The sequence below is a fragment of the Simochromis diagramma genome, unplaced genomic scaffold, assembly GCF_900408965.1.
Source record: "Simochromis diagramma unplaced genomic scaffold, fSimDia1.1 OVJJ01000545.1, whole genome shotgun sequence".
In the NCBI taxonomy this organism is placed as follows: Eukaryota; Metazoa; Chordata; class Actinopteri; order Cichliformes; family Cichlidae; genus Simochromis; species Simochromis diagramma.
The window spans coordinates 1,801,391-1,815,811 of NW_024387371.1; the positions used below are offsets into that span (position 1 = coordinate 1,801,391).

The window sequence follows — 14,421 nt, forward strand, 5'->3', positions numbered from 1 at the left end:
AGCTGCACTCTACTCAACAAAGCAGTTGACATTGTGTGCTACTGGAGTTGATTGAGAATATGACACTCCGACCTTCTCTGCTAGTCATTGCTTATCTGGCCAGCGCTGCGCAGAATACAAATACATTCATCCGCTGGACGCGCGTGCTTCTCAGCAGGCCCGTGAGTACGAGACGAAGCCAAGGAGAAGTTTTCCACTGACAGAATATCGATGCTGACAGGAAAGTGTTGCTCCTAACCTTTTGAGAGGCACGCCGTTCAATATCCTTCCTGCTAAGCTACCACATGAGATGGATCAGAAGCTGATTTTCCTCATCTCAATTTGCTGCTGATTTCATAGATGAATTACACCCTCAGCAGCGATTAGGAGTTCATTATGTTACTTGCGGCGACTAGCGAAGCAGTAATGTGTTTATCTTTCCCCCTTATGCAGTTAACTCTTTCCTCGCACTGGATCATTGCCTCGCACACACCTCCGGTTCACACTGCAGCAGCTTGGCGTAATGGCCTTTGAGGGTGCATTTCTGCTTACTCCCCAGCCACTGCTAGTGAGAAGTGCCCGAGCATGTCTTGATAAAATCCCTTGCAAAAGCTGCAGTGAAGTCAAGTTGAAGGGATGCTAACTTTTCTGTCTTTTCAGCCGACTTATGCTTAAGTTTTCAGCCCGCTTTCCTCACATCTGTTACTGCTTAAACTGTACTTACTGGCTCAAAGGATGCCTATATGATTATCTCCCTGTAAGTAATGTCAAAATACAGAAATAGTGTAATTAGGGGATTGGATTAGATCGGTGCCATGTGTGTAATTGCTTGTGTTTAGATATGCATGGAAATATACAATTGGCGGCTAAATGAGTCTCAGCGTGACTCATTTGAGCGCATCCTCACTTTCTAATACCTTGCCCTGTTGTCTTTTCATGTGCAGATGTGGCCACGCAACCAGTCATATATGACTAATCTCTCTTTCAAATATCAAATGCTTTCTAATAATACCAGGCTGACATGACACCAGCTGATAGTGCCTTTGACTCTTTGACCTAATGTTGTTTTGCAGCAGGAGTGGAATTTCTTAAAGCCCACACCATTTAGATACCCTCATTTCCCACACCTGTGACACCCCCTCCCCGTGTTTGCCCATTCAGGCATCGTAGAGAAAAACCACGCAAAAACACTAAAGATCACTGAGCATCTACTGTGCACCTGCATGTGCTCAGATGGATACTCACCGCTCTCAAGTTAATTACTATGAAAGTCACCTGCATCCAGATCAAATCAGCATGAAACCTCTCCAGTTTATTATTTCAAAAAAGTGTATTGCAAATAAGGGTTTAAATATGTAAACGATGCATTATCTATTTACATATCTGTTAATCTGCGGATATTACCATTACAGCTACATGAATATTGGATAAAACCTACTTATTCTTGTGACATTTTGTTGACATATTAGAGTCAAAGGTTTTTACTGAGGGAAAATTAAGTTCATTTTTTATCACAGCATAAATTAGAAAATATGCTTTCATGTTAAAGCAACATTTTTCCAATCTTCTCATGTCCAGTTTTGGTGAGCTTGTGAAAATTGTAGCCTCACTTTACCTGTATTTAACGAACAGGAGCAGCACTCATGTGGTCGTCTGCTGCTGTAGCCCATCTGCTTCAAGGTTTGATATGTTGTGCATTCAGAGATGCCCTTCTGCATACTCTGGTTGCAACGAATGGTTATTTGAGTTATGGTTCTCTTCCTATCCATTTAAAGCAGTCCGACCGGTCTCCTCTGCACCAACAAAGCATTTTATCCCTGAGAACTAACGCTCACTGGATATTTTCTCTTTTTCAGACCATTCCCTGTACACCCTAGAGATGGTTGTGTGGGAAAATCACAGTAAATCAGCAGTTTCTGAAATACTCAGACCTGCCTCCCTGGGAACAACAACCTTCCCACATTCAAAGTCACTTAAATCGATTTCTTCCCCCATTCTGGTGTTCTTCAGCAGGTTGTCTTTACCGTGTCTAAATGTCTAAATGCATTTGGTTGTTGTTGTTGGGTTCACTAATTAGATGTTTGCATCATCAAGCTGTTGAACACGTCTAACTAATATAGTGGCTGGTGATTTTATATACATTTTTATTTGAAACTGTTACATAGGTATAAACAGTTCAGGTAATAGATATGATCGGACTGATTCTTAAATGGCGCTTTTCTACTCTGCCGCAGTGCCCAAAGCACTTTGTACAATATGCCTCATTCACCCATTCACACAAGCTCTATTTTATATGCTTAAGTGCTTCTATCTACCATTCAAATGCATTCATACTCCAGTGAATGCATCGGAGAGCAACTTATGATCTTGCCTAAGGATATTTGGCATGCAGACTGGAGGAGCCAAGGATTGAACCACAAACCTTCAAATAAGTAGATGATCTGCTTTACTTCCTGAGCTACAGACACCAAAAAAAGAAAAAAAAAACACTTTTTGCCTGAAGTGCCTCACCGTAAATGTTTGCTCTGAGCAAAGGACTGATAAATAGATTTAATCTATTCTGCCAATAAACACGAGGGCTGGTGTTTAAACATAGAACATTTCTTGCAGTTCAGAAGAGTAGGACGGTGATATAATGAAACATTTATCCCGAGGCACTGAAACACTCTAATAAAACACCTACAAGACTCAGTCACGCTTAAAAGTGAACTCCATGTACTGGAAGCTTATATGCCTCAGTACATGTGTGGAAACCTCTTAGGCTCTTGTAAGATGTCCCCTGTAATACATAAACTTCATGGGGACGGTTCGTCCTGACAAGCATCATTAACAATGACTAACTATGCTGCGGAAAACTTTTTCACTTCAGCTTTCAGCAGGTAAAATTGCATCTTCTAAAACTCCTGTCTCTCTGCAAACAGCGGCGTTTGACAGGAGTTGGATGTGACACTTAGTGCGGAGATGTGGAGTCTTTTGAAAATAATATGTGAAATTCCCCTGCCTATCACTTGTTTTATGCATGAAACCTTGAGTAGATTGCACCAGAGGCGGACTGCAGGCGAAAAGCTAAATGTGGTCAAGTATAATGGAAAGAAAGAAAGGTTGTAGTTGTGATTTTAACTTTAGTCCATTATTTTTTATCAGGGAGAAGGGAGTGTGACATCAGTTTCACACTCTGTGCACAGTTAAGATGTGGAGTATTGCCATTACATATTGAAATGGGAAGACACAGAGGTGTGACCGAAGATGAAAGAATCTGCGAACATTACGAGCTAAATGAGACGGAGAGCGGAATTCACTTCATTTTATCTTGTCCTTCATATCATGATTTATGACAACCGTTGTATAAAAAATGTTAATCTTTCAGTTTTAGATGTGAGGCAGAATGAGAATGGAGCTTTAATTAAACGCCTTCTTCATAATGTTTTTGCATTTTCTTAATGCATTTCTAAAGCATGAGAACGCAGGGCAAAAGTGGCATATGGCTATATCAGAGAGTGCGTTATATGGGTTACAGACTGCTAGATATGAACTTGGTCACATTTAAAACATTTGGCACTAATGGATGATGATTTGTCTGGATTTATTTATGCCTTGGGTTTTAATGGGCTGTGCTCATGTGTTTTTATGTTTCCATAGTGAAATATCTCCTTGGGCGTTATATTCGAGGAGCCTTATGCGTACGTTTGTTTGAGCACTTACGTCTAAGTCTGGTTGATCCGGATGTTAGGTGACATTTGGCTTGTTGTGTCTGATAATCCCATGAAAGATGGGTCATATAAATGTCCAAACACAGAAATTAAAAATTCATATATTTATTCATTCATGCAACACCGGGAGCTACAAAGCAGAAGCTGCTCGTAGCTTTCCTGACTGTTGTGATACAAAGAAAAAATCACAAATGGAGAAAATAATGTAGGTTTTATGTATATTACCTTTTACACTTTTAAGGCTGGGCTACTGATTGATTGAAATCTTTGCAAGACTTTGCTTGAAAAAACATGCATGCAAATTCCAATTGAATATAATCTAGAAGAACAGTCTGCCACTACTGCCTTGATATCATCTATATTGTAGGTGGGGAATAATTTATTTTGGTAATGTCAACCAGTCTCAGAGAAGTATCCAAACAATATGAACACATCGTTTATTATTTGTAGTTCCGCTATCATTTGGAATAAATATATATAACGCTATATTAGATTTTACCTGTTGTAATTCAGTTGAGATACTGTTCATGACAGATGCCATCCAGCCAGAGGCACTTGACTGCATTGCATTGTCACTGAGGAACTGTGTAATGCGCATTATCTCAGAGTATGTGATTAAAGTTTGATTGAATGTTGTCAAAACTGTTGTTGCTGACAGAATCATCGCTCTCAATGTCGAATTTTCTTCATTGTGAGGGAGCATCAGGCCGCGAGGAGCTGTGGAGGATCCTCAGCTTCTCCGCAGGCAGTGTGTGTTCTCCTCTAGTATCTTTTAATAGGCTTGTGATCATCAAACTTTACCAAAACCTGTCTCTCTCACAGATTATCTCTTTCTTTGGAACTCCTCTAAATATTGGCCAAGGTTGAAATGATTTCCCAAATTCAAAAGTTTAAAAGAGACCTAATACTCTCATTTCCAGCACCATGTTTTTTATTCTTAGACTGCACTAGGGTAGCTTTGCATAATTCACAGTAAAAAGTTTCTTATTGATTTTATCCCGTGCCATTGTGCAGCCTCTTATTTTAAAGCCTCTTTTTGAAACAAGGCATTTTAGCTGTCCTCCATTTAGGGCCATCCTCCCCTTAAGCCATCTTTATTCCAATTGGTTGCCCCAGACAAACAGAAGGTTGGGTGGAATAGCTGTGGCTGAGGTGACCATATTAAGGATAGCTGCCGCTACTCAAAAAAAAGTAAATTATTACACATTACTAGTACATGCCTATGCTACAATATTGCTATGCCTTTGCTTGCAAAGCAATAGACTTACATATACTTACTTACCCGCATGGAGAAAATTGAGGGAAATAAAGTGGGTCACTTTAGCCAGTTGCTCTGTGGTTGCTAGGCATGTATAATTCATCATTTGTGGATATAAATAAGATGTTATTGTCACGAAATTAAAATGATAGGATGCTTTCATAAGGTTTTGTAGGTGTACAAAGACTTTAACTTTATTGCTAGACGGTTGCCAGGCAACATGATGGCATTTTAATATATTGTACATATTTCAGCTTTTAGGGGTATAAATTCGATATCACTGTCATGAAAGAAAAATGATGCGATGTTTTCATAAGGTTTTATGGGTGCATAAATGCTATAAACTGGTGATGTTAGCCTATTGTGTGGTGGTTGCTAGGAAACGTGATGATCTTTAATCTCTGACATGGATAAGAACCTTCAAAACCTACCTGCGTGGCAAGTTTGGTCACTCAAACTCCTGATCATGTAGGAGGAGTTTGCAAACTAACAAACACCTAGACAGACTTAAATTTTGGGTACTGCATTACATTAATTACTTAATTACTACCTGGAGAAAGTAAGGCACTACACTACTTGTTAGATTAATTTGTCGTTACTTTGTAACATGGCCTGACGTGAATTGTCACATAATGAATAGTAACAATATAAACTTTAGGCTACAGGTTCATACACTGACACAAATCCCTGTCCTAATCACAACACACAAGAGCAGTCCAAATGTAAATAACTACAGGTAGAAATGGAGGCTACGATGCTTCAAGCCTGTCAGCTCATCACTTTTTGGTTCCATGCTGAAGATCGTCTCTTGCTGCTGGGCTGGGGTAGGCATTCACTCAGCTTTAGCATCACTTTCAGTTCTTCAATACAGGCTTTGTGTTAGCGTGATGTCTATGCAGATTCTTGCAAAGATCAAGTGCTATGTGAGCAGAAGCTGATCATTCCTACTGTCCTGGACACAGTTGTAGCTTTATCATATTTTTGTCCTTTCATGCAATAAAAAGTTATAGACTATCCCACCTTTTTCCTCCTCCATTCATATGAAGAGAAGTCAGCTAATTGCAGCAAGTACCTTCTTAATATCCATCCATTGTGCAGAGCACTGAAGAACCTTTGTAATGAAAGTAACAACATGACAAAAACATGGTGGTAACACTTTGTAAAGTGTTAGACACAGTCTCACTGAGAACTGTCTGAAACAGAGCAATTACAGCAGTTTGAAGCATGAGCTTCTGGTTCACAGGGATCACTTGCACATAGACGTTATTGTTTGAAACGTTGCCCTTGTTAAATATATATGTGACAGAAAATAGTCAAAACACAATAACTCTGTTTTTTTCAAAGAGTTTTATTCTTAGTCGTGTAGGACTTAAATTATGTCACTTTTTCACAATTTTCCTGCCGACACACATGATGGATCCTGAACTGTATTTTGACAAATCATGTCAAGGAAACATCAAAAATGATTTCCTCTAATTGTTGTGACAATTACCACATGCAGAGTGCATTATCGGTCACAGAGTTGAAAAGAAGCAAAGGCCATCAACATACAGAGCTACAATACAGAATCAGGCTTTGGAGCACAAAGCCAGACAGAGTTATTCATGACATGAGCCAGGATAGAAAGTAGGCCACCCCAAACAACAAGAGACATCCAGGTAGTTGAGGGGAGACTGCAAATCCCCTGGATTCATTATTGAAGGCATTCTCTAACGGGGCAGAGAGCATCCTAATTGTCACTTACTGAATCAAGTTCTTATCACTGTGTGCATTTATAGTACTCATCCATACACAATTAAATTGCCTTTGCAGTAAGTATATCCCTGGTGGGTATAATTATGAGAATTACGCTCAACAGCTTTTTGTCTAAATAGTAGAAACATCGTCTGTTGTGACTGAATGTTGGCATTTGGCTTGTCAGTGAGATGTAAAATTCAAAAGCAACCGTTTGATTCCTGATGAGCGCGTTAATAAATCATTACGGTGGTTATAAATAGTAAGTTGCCAAGCAGTTGTGAAAATGCCTTCATGTATTTATTTATGTTAAAGCAACAGAAGCTAATTATGACTGTTCTGCGACAAGCAAAGCATTTGAGTGGCGGGTACGAATTTGGGTCAAGCTCACAGAGATGCACAATGGAAAAACCCTGTCTCTGCGGTTAGAGATGGTTAGAAAAAGGATTTGTTTTGGTGTGCTTATGTGCCTGTGTGTGTGTGTGTGTGTGCGTGCATGTGTATTAGAAAGCATGAAAGCCCACATACCTACACATGCTTTGTGTGTGCGTATGAGCGCACAAAGTGCCTATTACAGCTTATTGTGAGCCTGCTCCCGAATCAGCTCTCCTGCATGGTCAATAAATCAGTTGTGATAGGGTCAGCATTGCAGACTCTTTGGTATCAGAATCTCATTAAAAGCTTATTCCAGGCATCTTTAGTTGCTTGCACCAAACTCTGTAGTGTTGCTATGGATACCAGACAGGTTACCATCTACCAAACATGGAAGCGCAGCAGCACAGGCTGAAGATTCTCTGGCGATTATGTTTGATGCCACGTGCGCTGCCCCACAACGCTTTGACTCGTGGCCCCAAAAAAATCTAGTCATCAGCCCTGCAAATTTGCAGCTGAAACGACATTCCCCCAGCCCAGAGTGACAGGGAACAGAGTGCGCTGAGAGTACTGTGATATTCATACAGTTATTAATGCATGGTGTACCAGCCAGATCGCTGCTTCTGATGCTGCTTCACAGAAAAACTGGAGGGTATGGAGGCAATTGAGTGCATTGGTGTGTTGATGATATCAGGCATCTGAATGATTTTTGGAGATTAGAAGACAAAGGCATGACTAGCATGGAAATGAGTGAAAGAAATTACCGTTTCCGAATATTTACCGAGAAAGATTGTATGCAAATGGTGACATTTCCTCCTCTCACTGATTCACTGAGCATTTTGCTTCTCCACAGACACGCTGTGGTGGATAATGTGTTTACAATGGTACCCTCTCCTAGTGCACATTACCAGTGACTGACTGAATGGCAGTATGTAAGTGACATCTGATGCTTTCAAGTGCAGTAGATTAGAGAGGAGGCTATGGTGATCGGCTCTTCAAACAATAATGTCCCCTCTTGAAGTGATTATTTCTCCTCCAAGACCCTTAAATGAAACAAAGAGCTCTTAAATGTCCTCTGATTTACTGACTTCACCACCTCTTAGAAAAATCACTAGATTCTAATGAAGTCAGTGTTTAAAATTTGCAATCCCTACATGATCTGGGTTATGCAAGCTCACAATTACAGGCTGACAGTGTGAAAGGTGTTATGCAACGACTGAAAGGGAATGTCATGTTGGATGCATTTGAGAGAATGTACCTGTGTTCATGTCACGGGAGTCCAATGAATGATCCTAGCACTTACCGCACTGACAGCCTTTCTCGGGCTGCATTCTGCTGTGTGCAGAGCTGCAGAAAGATAAATGTAGACTTTCTGTATGCTGAAAATGTAGTGTTCTTAGTGCATACATGTTCTTTTATTGTACTCTCAGAGGAATATACATTAAAGTGGGCCTGGTAATAGAATTTGCTAGTGGGAGAAGTAGGGCTCGGATTGCTTGAGCGGTGAAATAAAACAGCTCGTATAAAAGGAAAAGAAAGGTGGCTTCAATATGTCATGGACAGCTTCTCATCTGACAGTGTGGTCCATCAATCTAGAGTGAAAAAAGTCAACAGGCTGGCAGGAAGGAGGGCAAGTAAGGATATTTGTTGGTGATTCTTCTGCTGTTGTCATTAATACGCTTGAACCGTCTTTGACTTGAGTGAGTAGCTGCAGGTCAAGCTTTAATAAATGCTTCTAGATCATGTACTAAACGCATGAGTGCTCTTTTGCTCATAGCAACATATAGGAAATGCCGGGATCACCTACTTATCTCTTAATAATAGTAGGTTATCAAACCAAGAATTGTATAATTGAATAATCCATTAAATTATGTGGGAATTCAGTATTAAAAATATGTTCCTATAAAACTATAAAAGTTTTTAATGACTAACATCATGGCTCCTTCTGCAGAAAGGTTAACCACATTGCAAGACTCAGAAAATGGCAACAAACAATGTAATGTATTTTCCGGATACTGAGATTTTGTTATTGGGCCGTGGCTATTATTAGGTTTTGCCTCATCACTTCGCTCAGCAGTGTGACTGCTCTTTAATTGGCAACAGACGTTTAGCCATCATCGCTGTCTTGTTTCTAATTTTTCTTTATAAGTGTTTAAATGCTACTCCTAACATATTTATCTGCCTCATAGAGCAGCCAAATCAAAGCTGATACCACACACAAAGGAGCTACCCATTTTGATTATGTCTGCTGCTATTCTAGTCTTTATTAAAATCACTCTTCACCTGTCTCTGCTTACTTACAGCTGTACATTCAGACAACCACCCTGACCATCTCTATGAACCTCAGTGCCTCAGTAGCACTGGGCATGCTCTACATGCCCAAGGTGTACATCATTATCTTCCACCCTGAGATGAACGTCCAGAAGAGGAAGCGCAGCTTCAAGGCTGTAGTCACAGCTGCCACAATGTCATCACGTCTGTCCCAGAAGCCCAACGAGAGGCCCAATGGAGAGGCAAAGACTGAGCTGTGTGAGAACCCCGCTGCTGACCCCATGAGTAAGTAATCTGGAGTGGCGTTTTTAGCCAACATGCAATAAAACAGAGAAGCTTGCACAGTTTTTAACATTTGTAAGCAGGATGCAGACTATTAATAAACAGTTTACTGCACTCTATAATCATGAATACGTACACAAACCTTTTTTAAGTGTTAATGTCCAGGACTTACTCTGTGGACATCCTGCAAAACTCAGACTCTCTGAGATTAAAATTTTTAATTCATGACTAAAGTCATGTGATATTCTCTGAGGCTAAACTTGTAAAACTTTAAAACATTACATGAGAAAAAAAATATATATATAAAAAAACAGCCCTCACTTTCACTAGGTTGAACCAACTGCATCACACCTCAGAGGCCAGCACAGAGGGAATGCCAAAAGTGCAGAGTAGTAAGAGACACGCAGCAGTAACTCTTTCACAAAAACGTGTGTGGTGTTCTCCTGGCAGTGTCTCCTCAAAGCATAGATGCTTCCAATCATGTAGCAATTCTGTCCTGACCTAAGTATTTCCTGATTGCAGAGTATAATTTGATAAGGTCTACCACTGCAGGCACAATGCATGGCAACCAGTAATTGCAATTTCTTTTTTCTTGCTCATATATGACTTTAATCTGGAAAAAAATAAGATTTTATCTTTGAATATAAAACCCTTGCCTAAGCTCTGTTTTGTACTTTTGTAAGCTACAATAATGCTAATATTGTTTTTCTATACAGGCTGAATGTGGACGTAGAGTATTACCAAAGGACTGCTAGAAATACACATTTGAATTTTTATTTTCACACTTTTAAAGACCAATACATTGTAAAAAAAATGCTTGTACTTTAGTACAACACTTTAGTTAGACATAAGCTTAACCTATGAACGATCCAATCTACAAACACATCCATTTGTGTCCACAGTGAGCCTTTAATATTAAAAATAGTCCCTTTATAGCCATGAGAAATGATACAGACCATAAAGATAACCCAGGAGCTGAGATCTACATCTGTATAATAGATGTAAATTTTCCCAAGACACATAAATGAGATCTTTTTAGTCTTTTTTCGATCTTTTTTCCTTTCTTGTACTAGAAAGCCCATTCCACTGGTTTAATAGGATGGTGACTTGGTTAAAATGATGTATAATGTCCCTTAAAAAGGACCCAGTTATCTTGTAGCCTGATTAATAGTTCGACCTTTAGGCCAGCTGCATGGCAGGGAACATGAGAGATGGGGGCACTTGCTCTCTGAAGAGATTTCAAGCAGCAGGGCTTTGTCGACGGGAATGGAAGGAGATTATCTGTCCCTGTTGCTGTGTGTTACTCATACCACCCTTCATCTAAAACAGTAAGCGTGATCCTGTTAGCAGAGAGAAAGCTGGGTATTAGTACGTGAGTGGGGAGGCCTACATATTTCCGTAGTTAGGTGATATGGTGTTTGTTGTGGGTGAGAAACATCAACATGAGAAAGAGTTTTTTAAGCCCTTTAAAGAAGAAAGACTGCAAAGGCAGAATTCTAGGCCAGCGTTGCCATGGAAGCTTTATGCTCATCTCTAGTTGTCAGGACAAAGACAGTGAAGATTGACAGCTCATGCAAATCACACATCACAGCTTCCAAAGACCTCTTCTCCCACAACACTTCTAATCACACAGAGTGATCATGGCACCCACAGGTGCACCAGCCCCACAACCCCTCTCTGGATTATGCCTCTGAGATCACAGATTTTCCTGGGAATTTCTCCAAACAGCCAACAGTTGTCACACTCATCTGTCATGAGCAGAATGAGCGTGTGGATCTGTGACTGAGTGTGCTTCTCAATGTGTGTATCATTGTGTGAGTCGAAAGTGTGAGTTATGCGCATAAGTCAGAGTGCTGATGCAAGCGTATCAGGGGATGGGGAGCACATCTTTGCCTGTCACACATGTGGCTCTTTGAGTAAATAGGGGTGAAACCTTGGCATCTGTTGCAGCAGCACATCAAAAGTCCCCAAGCAGGGCATGCGGTCTCTGTAAGACCCTCCCAAAAGTGCCCCCTATCTTCTGCTCTGTGTGTCTCTCACCTTCTGTCTCTCCAACATGAATATCTTCTCGCCTTTTCTCCCCTCGCTGCATGCACTCTCCTCCTCTTGCCCTTCTTTTTTTAGCAACATTGGAACTGACATTTATTAATGGCGAATTTATGTGCATGACCGCCCTGAAACCTGAACTGCGCCTCGAACATCCCGGGAGAATGTCCGTCAATTCCTGTAACCATCGGAGTGCCAAATTCCTTCTTTTCAGGGGCCCCCTTATGGAATGACTCAAACTGATTTATAGGATTAAGAGCATTAGCAGTTCTGCAGATTTACATTGATATTGATACGGTGTAATATCATCATGATTACACCTCTCGGAGAAGAGGCTTCGCCCTGAGATGTCGCATTGATTCACTGTCCCGTTACCTTTTTCCCAACAGGCATGTGCGCGACTGCCTTAATGCTTCTCTGACTGATTTCATTTAATTAACGATGAAATCTGTAGTCGGAAAACACAACTTAACAAATGGAAGAACCAAAAGGAAGAAGAGTTATGGGAGGCTTTAATATTAAAAATTAGGATGATAGAGAGGATTTGTCTGAGCCAATTTCTATTACAACTAACTAGAATCACAGACGTTAGAAGATTCATGCTCTGGATTTTTTTTAAATACTTCTTTATATGGAAATAAAATGTATATTAGTTCATCAATTTAGCTCTCTTTTCCATTAAGCCAACTTTCTTCTGATTGGCTGCCGCTCACAAACAGAAAGTTTGAATAGCAGGCGAATGTGACTTTTACCATATCTCATAGAAGACTTTATTAATTGAAACTCTGGCCATATCTAATATGAGAATTCAGCATTTTAACTGTATATATGTGACAGCAATTAAGGAAAAGCATAATACTTTAGGTCCCCTTAAAGAAAAATGAGCTTTGAGGATATGGCAGCCACAGATGGATGACTTGCTCACATAACTAATGTTACTGTCACACTACAATGCAACCAAAATTACTGCAGTGAACTTGCGATCTTGTTTACTTTAAACTGGTTGCTTCAAGGATGGGAACCAGGTCTGCAACCATTTGGAGTCAGCTGTAGTCTTCAAAACAACTTTGGTGCATCAAGATAAAACACAATCGATCAGCTTTCAGTTTGCAAATGAATGTGGTCAGGTTGGTAATTACATGCAATCTGTTTTATGGAAAAAACTGTGATAAATCATTCAATTCTGTTGCCATCTGTATAGACAGAAATTCACATTAACTACTTACTTCAGGTCCAGACATAACCTAACAGAACTGCGATTTAACTGCAAGATGATACAACCAGTTGAGTCTTTACTGCAGAGGGACACATCGCATGCAAGTTGTACAGACTAGCTCAGATTGTTTGTGCTAGCTAGATGTGATGGTCTAATAAGTCTACATTTATAAATTAGACGGCAGTAGTTTGCAACACTTCACCAGTCCGTCTGAGAGTGACAGGAATCAGTCCGAGGCAGGTTGACAGGTTGCTTTCACCCCGAGGCGGCCTGTGCAGTCGAAAACGGTCACAAAGAGGCTGACGCCGTTGCACGCTTAATCTTTGGGGTACCAGCTGCACCGGGCAACCACCAGTTTTTCCTAGTCACATGGAGGTCGCTGTCCTATTTTTACTCTAGTGTGACTGAACCAAAAACAATGTCATCAAGAAGTGGAAAGGCAGCTTGGATTTGAAAGCTCCAGGGTCAGTTGCTTGTACACAGCAGAAACCAAAATACAAGCCTTTAAAAGAGTTACATAATTTTTCTTCATCTATAAATTTGCATACATTTGTACTGATCTGATTTTAATTCAGCTTTTTGGTTTAGTTTTTAGCTTACTGCAGTTGCTGTGTGTGTGTGTGTGTGGGGGGGGGGTACGGGTTGGTGGAAGTAAAACTTCTATTTTTTAATCAGATTTGAACAGTTATTCTACACATGCAGTTTTTTTCTGTCCCAGTGACCAGTGAAATTAAAGTTAATTTACATAATCCTTCAAACGGCCCACTTAAATGAGGCGTTTCAGGAGGACTGCAGAATGGCGAGACTTGCTTCTGGAAGGGCTTTGTTAGAGTTAGGTGCCTAAACCCTGAGCTGACCGCTCCCATAAATATGATACATAGAAATTGGGAAGTGATTAGTTATTATCCCCGGCGGAACCTTCCCAGGGATGCTGGGGTCGCGGAGGGGTTAGGCAACAGGCGGTGATGGAGGGCAGCGGCGGTGGCACTGATGTGTAAGAGGCAGAGGGAGCGAGGGGGAATTTGCAGCTTAAATAGACTATCAAATTGGGAGGGTGTGACTGGTACTGTATGAGCTATGTGTTGGATGTTTAAAGATGTTACATGTGAATGATGCAGCGCAGCTTGAGCTGCCTCCATTTATGTTAACTCCTTAGATCAGGTCATGATTAATGCACACAATGTATGCGCTACTCTGGCGCAGATCATAAACAGAGAAGTCGGATTCTTAAAAAATGCATGCGGTTCAAAATGTTTTAGTATCAAACCTGAAAACGCACACAAAAACATCTTACTTAAAAAATAAATAAATAAATAAATAAATAAAAATCTTCCTGACTATGTTTACCAGCAAGATTCTGTTGTACATTTACTAATGTTTTATTCATCATACTTCCCGGCCAAGACTACAAAATGCAGCTGTAAAGAAATGGTGCGACTTTAATTGCATAGCCCATGGGAGATGGTCGCCATAGCAACATTAAAGTAGTAGAATAGCAATGACTGTGATTAAGAAATGCACAAACAGGACAACAAGCCTGCAGATACACATAT

The 14,421-nt window shown here is 40.3% G+C and overlaps 1 protein-coding gene across 1 annotated transcript in view; it reads left to right on the forward strand.

Moving 5' to 3' along the window:
* Positions 1 to 14,421, forward strand: part of LOC120719099 (metabotropic glutamate receptor 7-like) — a 77,332-nt gene that overhangs the window by 61,475 nt on the left and 1,436 nt on the right. The window contains exon 10 of the mRNA XM_040008008.1: positions 9,357 to 9,609. Coding sequence (XP_039863942.1) covers positions 9,357 to 9,609 — 253 coding nt within the window. The remainder of the gene's footprint in view (positions 1 to 9,356; positions 9,610 to 14,421) is intronic.